The sequence below is a fragment of the Erigeron canadensis genome, chromosome 8, assembly GCF_010389155.1.
Source record: "Erigeron canadensis isolate Cc75 chromosome 8, C_canadensis_v1, whole genome shotgun sequence".
Classification (NCBI taxonomy): Eukaryota; Viridiplantae; Streptophyta; class Magnoliopsida; order Asterales; family Asteraceae; genus Erigeron; species Erigeron canadensis.
In genome coordinates this window covers 49821243-49838363 of record NC_057768.1, presented here as the reverse complement: position 1 = coordinate 49838363, position 17121 = coordinate 49821243, and the positions used below count along the sequence as shown (strand labels likewise).

General features: G+C 29.3%; 1 protein-coding gene across 1 annotated transcript; it reads right to left on the bottom strand.

The window, feature by feature from the left end:
• Positions 1–7079: 7079 nt before the first annotated feature.
• LOC122611201 (methylsterol monooxygenase 1-2-like) lies at positions 7080–9557 on the bottom strand. The gene is made up of 5 exons (XM_043784186.1): positions 8967–9557; positions 8532–8854; positions 7924–8071; positions 7644–7673; positions 7080–7423 (listed from the first exon to the last, which is right to left on the bottom strand). The coding sequence occupies exons 1-5, from the start codon at positions 9294–9296 to the stop codon at positions 7343–7345; spliced, it is 912 nt and encodes a 303-aa protein (XP_043640121.1). The 5' UTR covers positions 9297–9557; the 3' UTR covers positions 7080–7342.
• Positions 9558–17121: the final 7564 nt, after the last annotated feature.

Below are 17121 nucleotides of genomic sequence, written 5' to 3'. Positions count from 1 at the left end.
TCGCACTCATCTACTATGCGCATTAAGAAAGACATCATATTTCAGGGATGCTCAATCGGTAGCTTTGATTATACACATATAGAAGAATATAGGAATTGTCCTAGGGAATGTGAAAGGACCGGACTCGCCTCGACCATTTTTTTTTTGTAATAGTTGACTTTGGTTGACCAATTCTCATACTTAGAAAAATTTTAGACCAAAATAATGTGAAAACTCAAAATGTTCAAATTTAAAATCTAACAATTTTGAACACTTTAATATGTTATAATAAGCATATCTTATAAGTTTCAGACGTTAAAAACGTCGGACGAGCTCGGAAAAGTTTTTGCTCGAGAACAGAAGAACTGCGACCGCGACCTCAAATTAAGTGGGTAAAATACCCGCTATCCGTTAAAGTTCTAACTAAATTAACCCCGTATCCAAAAATAAAATAATAGGAAATTATTTTAATGTCAAAACTATAATAAAGGTTAAATTTTTTTATTGGCCTTAAAATTTCGGGATGTTACAGAATGGAAAGGCCAATACACGCGACGGGATCATAGAGTGGCGCCTATTATGATTGTAGTTGAAACTTCACAAGATTTGTGGTTTTGGTATATGATTTTTGGTCCTTTCAGGTCAAACAAAGATATCAATGTGTTGAGTCAATCGCTATTGTATCTTACTACCAGAAATGGAACGACTCCAAACACTTCATTTACTGTACACGGGAGCTATTAGAATCATGGATATTTTCTTACTGATGGAATCTATCATAAGTGGTCTACGTTTGTTTAAACGTATTCGCATCCAATCCCGATCTGAGGACTGTAAACAAACCGAATGAACAAGAACGGAACATATTCATGTTCGTTTGACTTAACTTAATGTTGTGATCACGAACACTATTGAACAAATACAAATGAACGAAATACTTATAGAAGAAGTTTCATATATATGATACAAAAGACATATATATTTTAAGATTTTATATATATAGATACATATGTATTAATATTTAATATAACATTAATATACGGAGTATATATATATATATAAAGAGATAACCCGCACGATGTGCGGATATTGAATTAATTTTTTAATAATTTTTAAATATTGACATTGATAATCAATAATATATATATATATATATATTTATACACATATAAGAACAACCGTAAAATAAAAACACGGTGAGAACACCTAAAAACTATATTTTGAAGCATTAAAAGTCTATAAAACTAACATAGTATATAACTAAGTATCATTATTTAAGTGTTTAACAACACATTGGTATGTCAAAATCGAGAAAATCATGTTTTTTTGTGTGCATCGATCTTGGATTGATATTCATCAAAATTATATATTTAACAAAAAATGTGATTTTTTTGATTTTGACGGATCTTACTTAAATAATGATAATTAGTTATGCACTATGTTAGTTTTATGGACTTTTGATGCATCAAAATAATGTTTTTAAGTGTTATCACCGTTCTTATTTTAAAAGTGTTCTACCGGAGTGTTATCCTATATAAATATAATATATATATATATATATATATATATGGGTAAGTTATTTTAGGACCACCTCTTATTTTATGACCAATTAGGACATGTGTTTTTTGTAACTTACACACTACTATCATCATCTACTACGACATACAAGACTTTTTTGTAAAAACACTAAGATTTTCCGGCGACGAGCCCACCGGAAAATCATGTGTAAGTTAACTTACACATGTGTAAGTTACTTACACATGTGTAACACATGATTTTCCGGCGACGCGGTGGCCGAAAAATCATGGTGGTGGTCGGAGATGATCATGGTGGTGTATAAGTTACAAAAAACACATGTCCTGATATTGGTCCTATAATAAGTTGTCCTAAAATAACTTGCACATATATATATATATATATATATATATATATATATATATATATATATATAATGATCAACAACAACAAAATTATAAACTTAATTGAACATATTTAGAACTAGATTAAACCCATGCGTTGCATGATAATTATTTTTATTATAAATATATGTTCAAAAACTATAATGAATACTTTTAAATTGAAGTGTTAGACTATAATATTGTAACAACAATGTATTCAAATATAAATTTAGTATTTTAATACTTATTCAGGGACCTATATTCTTTAATAATATGTAAATCATGTAACCATATAAGAACAAATCAAATCAAGGAATAGACTAAATATAATATACTTCATAGATAAGCAATCGACATAAGTTCAATTTAAATACATAAAACATAAACTGAAAGAATTAATTTTCAAAAAATGAATAATTTTTAAATATGAGTAAAAAAAAAGTAATTTTAATTTAATAACTGATAGGTAAAATAAGAGTTTTTTAAATTCAAATAATGAAAAAGAAAAAAATTTACGATATCATATTTAATTTGTTGTTAAAATAATACCATAAAATATTAAAAAGAAAATAAATGATAAGTAAACAAAAAACTTAGTTATCACTTAAAAACTTAAGTCACATTAGACCTAAATTATCCTCAAATAAGTATTGTTAAATTACATTGAAAATATTATAATACTCTAGCCAATGGCATCTTTTTTCAACCTATTTTTATACCACAAAAGATTTATTATCTTAACATCAAAAAATCCTTTATCAATACAAATCTTGATATTGTTGAAAATAATCGTATCAATGAATAAAATTAACAAAATACTTACTTAACTCGTGCAAAAGACATATACATCTCCAAAGTTTCTTTAATTTTCTCATTAATTAAATAGACTAATACCTATCCATCATATCATATGATATAAAAAAGTTTAACAACTATTGTTATTAATTTTTTATTAAACAAAACTTTAACCATTTTTTCTTTTAAATATTTATATTATTAATTAATGATGATTAGAATAAAAGATTAAGAATAAATTAAATGACATGTGCTTAAAAGTAAGAAATTAATGTAAATATTATACATAAGAAAAAATCTTATATGACATTCTCTCATAATTGTCAACTAATCACAAAACTATCCTCTCTTAGTTATATAGAGAGAATATAATGGTGTTGCTTTTCAACTTGGATAATGAAGATTAGTTTAAGCGAGGTTGACGGTATCTTGTAGTTACGTATTTGCTCTGAACATCATATTTGATTAGGTATAATTGTAATTACAACCCATCAAAAAATTAGATAAAGAATATTGTGGATTATATAAAAAAAAGTTTTAATTCATTTGCTCCAAATGTCAAAAGCTTGTGTATAATTCACTACCAAAATTCTATGTGAATGTAAAGTTAATTATCTTTAAATCCTAATAATTAACTTCCAAACAACATAATTAATAATCAATCATAAACATTAAACAACATTATTAATCACATAAACATTGAATATTATCTCTAAATATATATAAAAGAGAAATATTAATTCTAAAATAGAAAAGTTTGGACCTTTGGATGAAACTCGAATTTAAATTAGAAGCGTTAGTTTAAAACCATGATGTCATATACCTTTTTAGTTTTTTTAAATTAATTATTTACAAATTAGGTAACAAATATGTCCTAATTATATTTATATAGAAAATCTAATTTAGTTTTGATTATACCCATTTGAGATTATATTTGATTAATGTATAATCTAAATAATCTAAATATAAGCTTACGTATCTCTTTAGAATAATTCAAACTAGGTATAATAGCAAATGTTTTTAAAAGCATATGTAACAAATAATAAGCGATGTAGCGGACGAAAACTTTATATATATATTCATAACATGTCCAAGCAACAATGTATATTACAAATCAAATAAAACTTTGAGAATGTTTCATACAAAATTAAGTATTCGATTTATTTTCTTATTATGAGAATTATTTGACTGTCTAATTTTTTTAATTTATTATAAACATTTATTTGAAGACATAAAAGTAAGGGTTAAAGGACCGGTATCCTTTAACTTGAATACCTACTCGTATCACCTCGTAAGGTTTTAGGTGCCGGCGAAACAAATCCATTTAATTTTCACATGATATGGACATTTCAAAGGTATCAGACCCTTTTCATTTAAGACTTCTCTTATGGGCTCTAAGCATCATGGACGACAGGTATCACTGAGGACTATTACCATATTGGTATAATGTGGGCTTCTTCAACTCGTCGAGAATAGACCTCATTCTTGCCATCTATTCTCTAACAACTCTAAGCTCTTCTTGTGTGGCATCGAGAGTGTGGTCCAAAATCTCGATTCTCGCTTTCAAACCCCTGTTGACCTCTGAACTCATTTCTTGCTCGGTCTTCGCACATTCTTTGTGTGATTCGAGCAGATTCTCTAAAGACTTGATGATATCATCATTTAGTTTGTCCTTTGCGATTTGTTGATCTTCGAGGTCAGCAAGAGACTGAAATATAAAGTTAAGAAATAAACATTTGTAAAAATGAAATAAGAAACCAAATGAAAAATGTTTGAACACACCTTTTGTAGAAATTCTCCTAGCGATTTTAGAGACATAATGAAGATTTGTGTTTTTAAAGAAAAATAAGTTATTGATGATTTACATATGAGTAGAAGTGTTGACTTATATAGAGGGGTAAAAGACAGAATATTGAACCGTTAAGTAGTTATTTTTTTCGTGTCAAGACTCTTGTTACCCTTTTTACACGCGTCTTATCCGTGGAACGGTTTCTGAAATTTTACCATTTGACTTGGTCAAAGCTTTCTCTAAAAGCTTCAAAGTTATTCAAACAAAAATGATTCTATTAAATAACTTTGGGGACAATTGTTATGCCTGAAATTTCAAGTACCAATATCTTGAAAGCCCAAGATCTTGACATCTCAGGATCTTGACACTGCGAAACATTCGGAAGATATACTAACGTATTGTTACACATGTTATTACTATTTCCTCTTGAGTCAAACATGCAGGATCAATGATAATCAATATCACACATGGGAAATACCTCTAACGGTACAAAATTAAGCATACATGCAAAGAATCTCTTCAACACGCAAAGAAGATTTAGTCCTCCAACATAATCGGACTTCAAGTAGAATTCTGCATGAGGAGAAATACAGTAACGGTCACTTGACCAGGGAAGATCTCCACCAACGTTCAAGAACTGAAGATATGGAAGATCCCTACAATATCGGATAGTTAGTTTAGCACTCGCATTATAAATAGAAGGAGGTTGATCGATCCTAGGCACTTACTATCATCTGCTATAATTCACTTGTACTCACACACACTGCATATTACTTTCTTCGCTGCTTATACACTTGAAAAGATCGATCAACCAACTTCCACCCTTTGTAATCATTTCAATACAAATCAATAAAGAACAAGGCAGGAACGATTGTTTCCTCCCGGGGTTTTTATACCGGCGATCCTCTAAGGATTAAGGGCTTTTCCTCATCAACAAATATTGGTGTTATTGCCCTTTACTCTTTATTTTACGCATTACTTATTTGATTCATGCTTGATATCTTGTTTATCTTAACATATTTTGCATCATTTATATTACTTTGTGATTATCTTAACCTTCTTTATTGTTTAGTCGACATAATCTATTGTCAAAAGTCTTTCTTAACAACGCATCTTTGCAACTCAACACATTTTACAAGCACACAACCTCACGAACGAAAGTTTGGTTACTTAATTAATCTAAGTCTTCGGCGTAGATTATCTTAGGTGATTTTTATCCAAAACATATACTTCTTTACTACTATATAAAAATTATAACCCCCATGTTGAAAGTTTACAAAAATGGGACATGCGATTGACCAAAATAACCTTAATGAATTAAATCACCATCAATTCTTAATATTAAATTACATCATTAGTCCATTATATTATAAAAAAAATTTTACTAACTCATTTAAATCAAATACCTTTACCTACAACAATAGATGTTGCCACCACCGTCATTGTCGGTTCGCCGCCGCATTATGCGAGTATCATGCTCGTATAGTATATGATAGAATTGACCAAAGTTTACAATTTTATTTTTGAACAAATCAAATATCAAAAGGTCCACGTGTTCAAACGTTTTGCCATCTGTTGTTTGTCCTAAACAAATTTATCGCCTTCTTCAACCCAAATTTATTAGCCATCAAAAAGTAAAAACACGGTACGGGATTGAGTTTCAAAGTTTTACTAATTCAATCACTACAACAAAAAACTATGGGATTTTTTTAAATAGAAAAGTCGTCGGTTGTTTCATATATTTATAATTTTAGACGCGCGTGAACAAAAAAGTTATCACATTTTGTAAAATGTGAAAAAAAGGCGGATAACTAATATTTTTGATGTACTGTACTAGTGTAATTTAAATCAGGAGCTGTACCTGAAATATATATATATATATATATATATATATATTTATCTTTTTTAAATATTCAATGTGATTTTAATAATGATAAATAAAATAGACTATCGATTGTAGCTAATTATGTAAAATATTTTTTATGTTTTTATACAATATAAATAATATATATTTTGTAAATTTAAAATACTAATAAATTATTTTAAAATCGTAATAAAAAGCCTAAAAGAGTTACTTTATTGTGGCAACGGAGTTTTACAATGGTTTCTATCCATATATTTGCTTTCTATAATGAATACTATTCTTCGAGGAAAATTTCAAGGGTCACCTAATGGGCAACTTATATATAAAAATCAAGTAAAGCATGGTATATAACTTATGGGGGTGATGATCTATACACCACTTAGTTTTAACCATACACCATTAATCATGTTTAACAGTATTGTACAATACAACAGTCTTATGCATGGTACGGCTTATCATTCGGGATTATATTGGATAAAACATTGCTCATATGAACATAAAACATGATCCGTTATCGATCCGTATTAACTGGAGTTAAATAGTAAGATCCGTTACAAATTAACCGGAGTTAAATTGTAAGACCCAATTAAATAAGATTTATATATCAACCAAGGCTTATTGGAGAGTTGGTCCATTAATTTGGTTCGATCTTCGTTATTATTGCACTAGCTAGAGATCGAATTACAATAACAAATATTATGCGTGTACGTGTACGTAACAGAGGAACGTACAAGCTAGCTAGGGATGACCGGACTTTAAGTAGATAATAATATTACGAGTAGTGTGTATATATATATATAGCATAAGTACATATATAGTGAGTATTATTATATTATTGATCAGAAACTACCCAAAGGAAGTAATTCTGATGATCGAGGATGCTAGTACGTAAATAGAAATATAGCTAAGATTTGGTGATGAACGACGACGTGTATATATATAGCTAGCAAACGCGGAAACTCAACACAATTGGTCTCCATCCAGCTGTTGTCGTAGTCTTGATCGATCGATCATATATCACTCCTTTTTCACACCTGTTTCATAAGCATATGTTCCACCATTTTGCAGCCTAACGTCGCTTTTTGAGCCATCTTTTAACTGAAGTATATATAATATACATATCGAAACATATTAATACTCGTACATATAAAGATAAATTAATTAATGAATAAGCAGTACATACCAAAAGCATGCATATAACTTCATCTCAATAAGTACGTTATACTATATGTATATATTAATTAAATTAGAGATAGATAGATGTAGATATACATTAATGTCAAATAATCATGGTGATGGAAGGGCAATTAAGCTTTACCTGCAGAAGTTTCTTACGGTACCTGTAGCCCTGCAGATATAAGAAAACAAATTAACACACATGAGCTAGCATAATTAGTTACTACTGATCGATCGAAAAAATATGGAGAAATACTGTATATGACTAAAAATAAATAAAAATACAGTACTCGATCGTGTATATATATATATATATGGAGGCAGGCCGGCATGGCATGTGATATATGTACCTTGTGGCCGGGTTTGGAATATATATGTATAAAAATTAAGAAAGAAGTTAAAAGAGCTGAGTATATAGGTACCTTGTCTGTTCCATATAGGTAGTCACAGTAGGTAAAGATAGGTGCAAAGTTGCTTTGGCTCTTCTCTCCAACGTAATGGTGATAGTCATGATATTCCGCACCAGCAGAGAATGGGATCAATTTCTTATATGTCCACGGAAAGTCGTATCTGCATACATACATATACGTACACTAGCTAGTACAGTATTCTTAATTCAAATTAATTAATCAGATTCATTCTTAATTAGAAAGTACTGGTATAATGGTAAGAAAGAAACCAACTAATTAAATTCGACATATATAATAATTTAATTACTACTGTATTAAGGTACATATATATATGACCAAAACAGATCGAACATTATAGTGAATGACTCGATCTACCTTAATTTTATACGTACTAGCTAGTTAGTAGTACTGCCTTTCATGTTTCGATGATCAGTTTATAACAAGTTATTCATATTTTACAACGAACGAATAGTATATATATGTACACGATGAAAAATATACGATGCATACATGCATGGTTCATATATATAGGTTAATTGGGGAACAGCATGTACGTAATTGTTGCTTAATCAAACTAATTATAATAAGGTAATTAACTATATGTTGTTATACGTACGTACCCACTGTGATTCTCGACAGCCTCAAACTGCCTCAAGGCAAGCCACAACAAGAATGTAACCATGTGTCCCGGAGCAATGGAAGGACCCAAAAAAGATGGAATCCCAAACACCAAAATCTCAATCCAGTGTGCATGCTGGGTAGCAAACCCCGTAGGTGCCGTGAATTCGTGATGAACAACATGAATATTCTCATACATCCACTTGCAGTGAAAAAATCTATGGATCCAATAATTGGTGTAGTCCTCAATAAGAAAGTAGACGAGCAATTGAGACGCAATCTCCATTAGCGACGGTAAGGGCAAGCTTGTTCGAATACCAATCATCTACGAGTATATTAACATTTCCAATTAATTACAAGTTAGAAGCTAGCTAGTTAGATATATCCAAAGGTTTTATCATGATCAATTAATTAGAAGCTAAATTAGATAATCTTACTTGGATAGAAGGATGAGAGGCGAGTAGTATGGGTACGACCAAGAGGATAAATGTTCGCATTACACCCAAGTAAACTTTGAAGTTGTCATATAAAGAAACTTTAATCTTGGGTTGGATCTTGTAAGAGGCAGCATAATCAGGAAAGAGATATTCGATAACCACATAGACGAGAGGTAAGAAAGTTGTTAGGAAGAAAATTAAGGGAATGTTGTGGCAGTAGAGGACGTAGTCGGACTTGTTGGCAGAGTACTTGAACCATAAGGTTTCCGCAGTGGTGAGAGATCGACCAATCGCAGTTTCAGCCTCTTGCAAGGAGGAGTAAGGCAACATTATTAATTATTTGAGATGCTGAAGATCCACAGCAACTAATGCTGAGCTAGTGTGAGGGACTTAATTTTGTGAGTTCACTTCGTTTAATTTGGTCATCAATACACACACATGTATTTATTGGGGGAATGGAGTAGTACAAATGGTAACTGATTCTCTGACGGTTTTACCACGTACAGACCTGACTCTCAGCTATCAGAAAACATATATCACGTAACAAAAATTATGAGGCCCGGTTAAAAAAAAAAAAAAAACTGGCCTCGGAGTTACGTACGTTGCATGTCTTTCAAAAGTCTATACAGAACTTCTGTTTCACTTGCATGTCCCCTAAAGACCAAATAAATCACCGTGACATTTCATCCATATATGTGTGATTGAAATAAGAAATGAATATATCACATGTTCAAATTTATAAGTTAAAACTTAAAAATATATATTCTAAAAATTTGTATTTATATATATTAATAATAGAGTAATATACAGTATAATTTATATAGTAACCTGAATATTTGTAAATGAATATACTAATTCCTAGCTAGCTAATTACAAGGGTATTCAATTAGTGGTGGTAAAGTTTGGTCTCTAAAGATGAAGGTAGTTATATAAAGCTTCCCAAGTTCGAATCCAAGGCGAGAGACAACGTAACATACCCTTGTAGCCACATAGATTCATCATCGATAACTCTGGGCTACTTTCAAAGGGGAAGTGGCGTTCTGGTTATAAAAATTGTCAGATAAATATATTATATTAATTGTTAACTTAAGTATTGACCAATGACTTCTTAATAATAAAATATTTTAATTTAAATTAAAAGAAAAAAGAAGTGATTAATCTCATAAATTTTAATTAACTAATCAAAGTTATGCATTATATACTTTTATAATATGTTACTACAAATTTATAATATCACGATTAGTTACTTAGTTATACATATTAGGTACCAGTATCACCTAAAAACAGAAACATGTTGTATTATATTTTATATTATACGAGTATATAATTATTTTATTCAAAAACCTATGACAAAAGATAAACGATAAATCTATCATAATGTACAAACTTCGCAGCATATTGCACAAATTTATGATACGCAATTGTGATAAATTCATTAATTAATTGTTATGGTATTTATATCACATCCATAACAAAAAAGTGTTAAATGATTTCTAACAACCACTTGGTTAAATCCCAGTAGCTAAGGATGTTTCACTAAATCTGTTATGCGGGGCTCCAGGAGAGTTTACTTTAAGGTCTCAAGTTCGAGCCTTGGTAGGTTCTTCTCGACGTTATTTTCCAATTAAGGAGGTTGTATGGTGAGAAAGGCTATTTAAGATCCGATTAGTACGGGACCCTTTTATTGTGCAATTAACACATATCATACACGTTTGAGGTAAACTTCACTTGTCAAGAAAAAAATGATTTCTAACCACACCGTTACTTTTATTTTCAAATACAAATATACAATAAAAATATACATGAGCATATTTTGAGCATAATCTTTAAGAGAATTCCTATTGCTAACCATTAACTATACCAATTCAATTATTAAAAGTTTTATTTACTTAATCTACCTTCAGATAAATTTCTTCAGCGAGATGATTATAGTAGTTAAAAGGGAAAAAAAAATTTAGGCGTAGTGATAGGCTAAACAAGCATATACATCCTATAAAAATTCAAAATGTAACGTATAAAACCGAACTTTGAAATTGTTGTATCCACATTAAATTTGCAATATTTGTATCCAAATTAAATTTGCAATATTTGTATACTAAGCATTTTGGCTTTTTTTTTAGAAAAAATAATTTGAACTACCCAAAATATCCCTATTTTTTATTAACTAATTTAAACATCTCTACCTAATATACATATAATAACCTTAAATCTTAACCATTTATTTTTTTCTCTCTTCTCAAATCTCAATCATTCATTTTTTTCTCTTTCATCTATAAATCATTTTATTCCTTTAATTTATTCAAAATCTTTTATCTCAAAAACCGTATATCGGTAAATAATAAAAACTGTATGAGTGTTCTTAAAATTTCATGCTCTTTCATTAAAGATTTCACTCGATATATTTTCGACGAATTTTTAAATCCGAGGACGAGCCCGTATGACTAAGGCATTTGGCGTATACATACCATAAAGTTAAATCATTTTAACTTTATGATAGTTTGTCATTTAAAAAAAATGGAAACAGTTCAATAAATTATTTTTTTTGTATGATGAATGTGTTCCATATTGTAAAGAAGAAAAATGTTCCAATCATGATTTAGTTATGTAGATTATTAAGAGTATTCGAGTATCACTCTTCACGTTTGTAAATATGGGTTTGTGTGGATTTTTTTCGTGTACTTTTGGAGTGAGAGTAAGACAATTTGTTATGTTGATAATATTAATAATAATATTCTAAAAGGAATAGTCATTGAAGAATAGTTTTTTTTTCTTGAGTTATTAAGAATAAAAAAAAAAGTATGAAAAAAAACCAAAAATTAACATATGGTAGAAAACTCAAACGTAATGCAATGTGACAAAACCTGAATGGTGGTATGAGGTTTGACGTGGAGGAATCTTAACTCATCCAAGTTTTTTAGAGTGTGCAAGAAACCAAGTAATCCGTAGTAGATTACCTGAACTGGTTGCGATCTGACAAAATCCTTAATATATTAATTGAGAATTTAAGCTGGATGCGATATAACAAAATGCGAATAGTAGTATAAAAAGATTGGATGAAACAAAAGAAAAAAAAAAACAAACAAAGAAACCAAAATTTAAACCGTGTTAGAATTATAATATTACAAAATTTAATTAGTGATATGGTTATAACGTGAGCAAATAATAACTGACTACGTAGAGGCTTATCATTCACATTCTTTCGTTTTGATAAAGTATATACTTGGAACTTACTTGGCCGAACCTAATTTGGTTTCAATTTTTTTTTGTCCAAAGGCTGTTTTGTCATTATTTGAATTTGAGATTTTCTATTACTCGTATAAAAATAAATGTTTTGTAACTCGAGTACTAGACTATTTAAAGATGGTTACTATGAAAAAAAAATAAAAATTCTGCTGTAGCGAGAAAAAGAAGAGTGAGACGTGTATACCAAGAGTGAGACGTGTATACCGATAAACATACTTATTGGACGAGTGCTATCATTTTCGACTAAGCACTTATCAAACATGTGGCGCACCCATCTAAAAGCTTTGTGTATCGAGACAGGTGCACTCCTCTCGTTCATTTCAATTTTCTTTTCTTTACTTATATAATTTAATTGATTGATTCGACTAATACATTTAGAAAAAATGGGCCAAAAGAACTATAATTAACTTCTTAGGGTCGGAGACTCGGAGGTAACATTGAATACGAAATCACAATTGTTCGTAACATATTTAATATAATTGCGTTACGTGTAGAAAGTAGCTAATCTTAACCAATGGGTGTATTCGTTTTTAATTACTCGTATAATGAAAAAGAAAAAGTTCGAGAAGAGACCGGCATGGGCCGACCCTTAAAAGACCGAGAATGGATTTTTGTAAACCAACTCTGTTGGGTTCTTACGGGCCTAGGGAATTTGCACACCTGCATGTCCTTTATTATTCTGGGTTAAAAAATAGTTTGTCAATAACATGTATATATAAATAACATTTTTTTTGCGATTACTTATGCACAAGATTAACGTAACATTTTATCACTGATATTTAATAAATCCATTTAAGAGTATTCTTTTCTTATGTTTAAACAAAACAAAGATAAAATCTAAGAAAATGTTAATAACTTTTTTTCATCTTCCTCTTTTAAGCCATGCGCTAGGCAATAATTTGTTAGGACATTCAATATTCTATCCTTACCTCATGACGCCTACCTCTTCTCTTGTCCAAAACTCTCTCCACTAAGGTGATTCGATGCTAGAGAAGGTTTTAGACCAGAAAAGAGGTAGATATATTAAAATAAGAGAATAAAATATCGAATGCCCTAAAAACATTTTGCATGTCAGAAGACATGGCTTAGGTCTTAGGAGAGGAAGGTATATGGTAGAAGCTTACCAAAATTTTTTCATATTTTTTCTTTGTTTTGTTTGAACTTTTTTCTTTTTTAGGTTCACCAAATGACGCTAGAGATGGTTTAGTCCAGAGAAGAAGTTGGGGAATATGGTAGATATTTACCCTTTTTAACAGGTTTAGAGGTAGATTTTTGACAAGTTAGACGACCAATGCATACTTTGAAACATAAGTTGATTAGAAGCTGTTACCATATGTAGGCCCTTTAGAGCGTACATCTTCTACGTTAATATCTTACTTATATTGTATGTATACCTTGCATGATATCATTCTTATTTACTTAGATATCCACTTTTATGGATACGAGAGGGGTACCCGAGTAATGCGACCGCGAGTGATGGTGGCGTTAACGTATGTAAAACGGTATGGATATAGATATGGATTTAAGAGACAAGACCTTTTTCACATTGTTTGGATTTTGTTTTGATTGAGGAAGGAAGAAGGGAGGAAAGGGTAATATAGATATTTCGATTTTAGGAAAAAAAGGTAGGTGTTAGGAAATGGTAATATAGGTATTTCGGTGATGTGAGTTATAAAGGTTAGCTATAAAAAAAAGGATATTTTTGTCTTTTTAAAGACTGAAAGTTTAAGGAGATAAAATAGTGGATTTGTTTTATAGGGTATATAGATGGTTATGTTTATTATGCTTTCATGTTTTTATCTAATATGTCCAAATGGGTTCTTCTATGTTATGTTATTATTATACTTTTACGTTGTTGTAACCATGTGATACTCGGCCGACGGGCATAGTTGTTTAAATCTTACACTGTTTCTTTTCACTTAAGGAAAGCAAGACTGTCGACATCTCACATCCCCCATAAACCACTTATGCGGGGATTGGACACTGTTGTTGTTGACAATTCTGTATTCATAAACAATTTGATCTACTAAATGCTTTAGGATAAAAAAAATTAAATGATTATTAATAAGGATAATTTCCATTTTATCTTTGTAAAATTTATGTTGTATCATTGAAACTTAAAATTATTTTAATAAACTTTAAAAGTTTAGATCTTTCATTTTAATATGGGAAATGATTTTCGTACCACAAATATTGAAAAATCTATCACACAGTACAACTGTTAAAACATATCGTACAAACAATTAAAGCATACATGTAGTAGATTAATCAATATATGTGGTACAAGAATCACTTCCCCTTTAATATATACTAAACGGCAACTGACATAAGCTCAATTAACCAATCACAACTCTTAATTTCTCAAAATTAATTAAATCAACACACGGCTAAATTAATTTACACTTTTTTATTTTCCATCACCAATTTACACTTTTTAACTCAATTTAAAAATTATTAACACTTTATTACATAATGTCTATCTAATAACAAAATATAGCTAAAAGTTAGGGAGGTTACATATTTATATCAATATTTTGAGTTAATTACAGAAATCGTTCATGTCGTGGTACCCAACTTGCAGGTTTCATCCATAACTTTCAAAAAATTACATTTTTAGTCAAAAAAACTTTGCTATGTCAACAGTTTTAGTCCTGGCCATAAATGTCAGTTTAAAACCAAGTCACGTGATTCACACATGATGGGTAATCTCGTAAATTGACTTAATAATACACAGAGTTAATTACAGAAATCGTCCCTGTTGTAGACGGTCACTTGCAACTTTCATCCCTAACTTTCAAAAAATTACAATTTTGGTCCAAAATTTTTATCATCAATCTATATGAAAAGAAACATTTACACACTAAAAAAAAATCCTAATTATCCAACTTCTTCTATTTCTATCAGATATAAATTCACAAACAATCTTAACTCACACCCTACTCTTTTTTTGAAAAACTAGAGATTCAGACTCTCTTGGATTTAAGTGTTTATGGGTCTTAAGTAATTGATATATTTTTTTTACTTAGTTTTATTTTTGTTTTGAGAACTTATAAAAACAGAGGAAAAGCTAAGAATAATAAAGATAGTGAGATTTTTCTAAGATTTTTTGTTTGTAAGTTAATTGTATATAAAAAAATAGATCTAATATATATAATTATATATTATGTTTGTATACAGATCATGTATTGATATGAAAGTAATGAGATTTTGAGTTTCATTATATTTTGGATTAAATTTGTGTTTGATTTTGGATCTGGGATTGTATCTGTGATATATGTTATGCATTAGAAATCCAAATGATTTTGTGTTTAATTTTATTTTGGATTTTGGACCAAAACTGTAATTTTTTGAAAATTAGGGATGAAAGTTGCAAGTGACTGCCCACAACAGGGACGATTTTTATAATTAACTTTGGGTATTATTAAGTCAATTTACGAGATTACCCATCACGTGCGAATCACGTGACCTGTTTTTTAACGGACGTTTATGGTCAGGACTAAAACTGTTGATGGAGCAAAGTTTTTTGGACTAAAACTGTAATTTTTGAAAGTTAGGGATGAAACCTGCAAGCTGGGTACCACGACAGGGACGATTTCTGTAATTAACTCCAATATTTTATTTTATTAATAAAAGTATCAAATTAATTGTATTATTATTGTTATTAGTGATTATAATTTGACTATAACTGGGATAATCATTGTTGTTATTAGTAATTAAAATCAACCTACAAATAAAATCACAACCGACACAATTATTGAAAATCCCACGAACTAGCTACTACTTGTATTGTTCTTAACAATCTTGGCTAATGAAAATAAAATTATTTTTTTTTGCAAGACATCAATGAGAACTCGACTAATTTTGTAATCAAAGCTAAAATATTGCTTATCTGGAAGAGTTTGTATAAAAGAAACTCTGTTACACCATCCAACCTTGATATGATTTATCATTTAGTATTTATATTTAAATATCTCTATTCCTTTATAAGTGTATTTTTGCATTTAACGTATAATTATTTTCTTTGTTTCATACACTAATTCTTATATTAATAATGTTATAAATCCGTATATATGATATGGATCTAAAATCTAGTATTTACCAAATGAATACTTTGATCATATTTCCTTGTAACAAATTCCTTTATTTAACATAATTCTAGCCAATGCGATTGATGACTAATTGGTAAACTTTTTGATTTTAAAATAATTTACCTAAATGCAAGTCTTACTTTTCATATTTATGGAATGAAATAATTGTAATTTTTCAAAAATTCATGAACTTTATTTAATTTAAAGTTTAAGATTAAGGCAATCTTGAAAAGAAAAAAAAAAGGGGTGAAAACGCATAATTCCCATTTGTATATTAGTGTTCTGTCAAAGGGTTGTCCCTTACAATTGTCCTTACAATCGCATATGAACAAGCAATTTAGTTGAATTTAAATTCATACTATTTCATGAAAGATAGAATGCCATTCTAAAACAGAGAAAGAAAAAATACGTAATTTGAATATTGGTGCTATAATCTATAAATTATATATATATATATATATATTAATATTATACGTAAATTTTTATTTTATACAATTTACCTTATATAACTTTTTACATATATTAAGTAAGATATAATTTTAAAGATTATATGCGTTTATGATATATTATATTACTTTTTATATAAATCTCAAACAAGTACAAATTTTTACTACATTTTATATTAATAATTTTCCTTTTTTTTCCTCGCAAATTAGTGTTATTACCATTCTTTCAGATAATGATTATTTTGTGTATTTAGAAAATTCTCATTAACTTTTTTTTTTAGAACGGTAGTATATATATTAATAAAAAGGAGTCGGTATCTAGCAAAGCACTAGACACCAACCAGAGTACAAGTACAATTACATAACGAACCAAAAGAG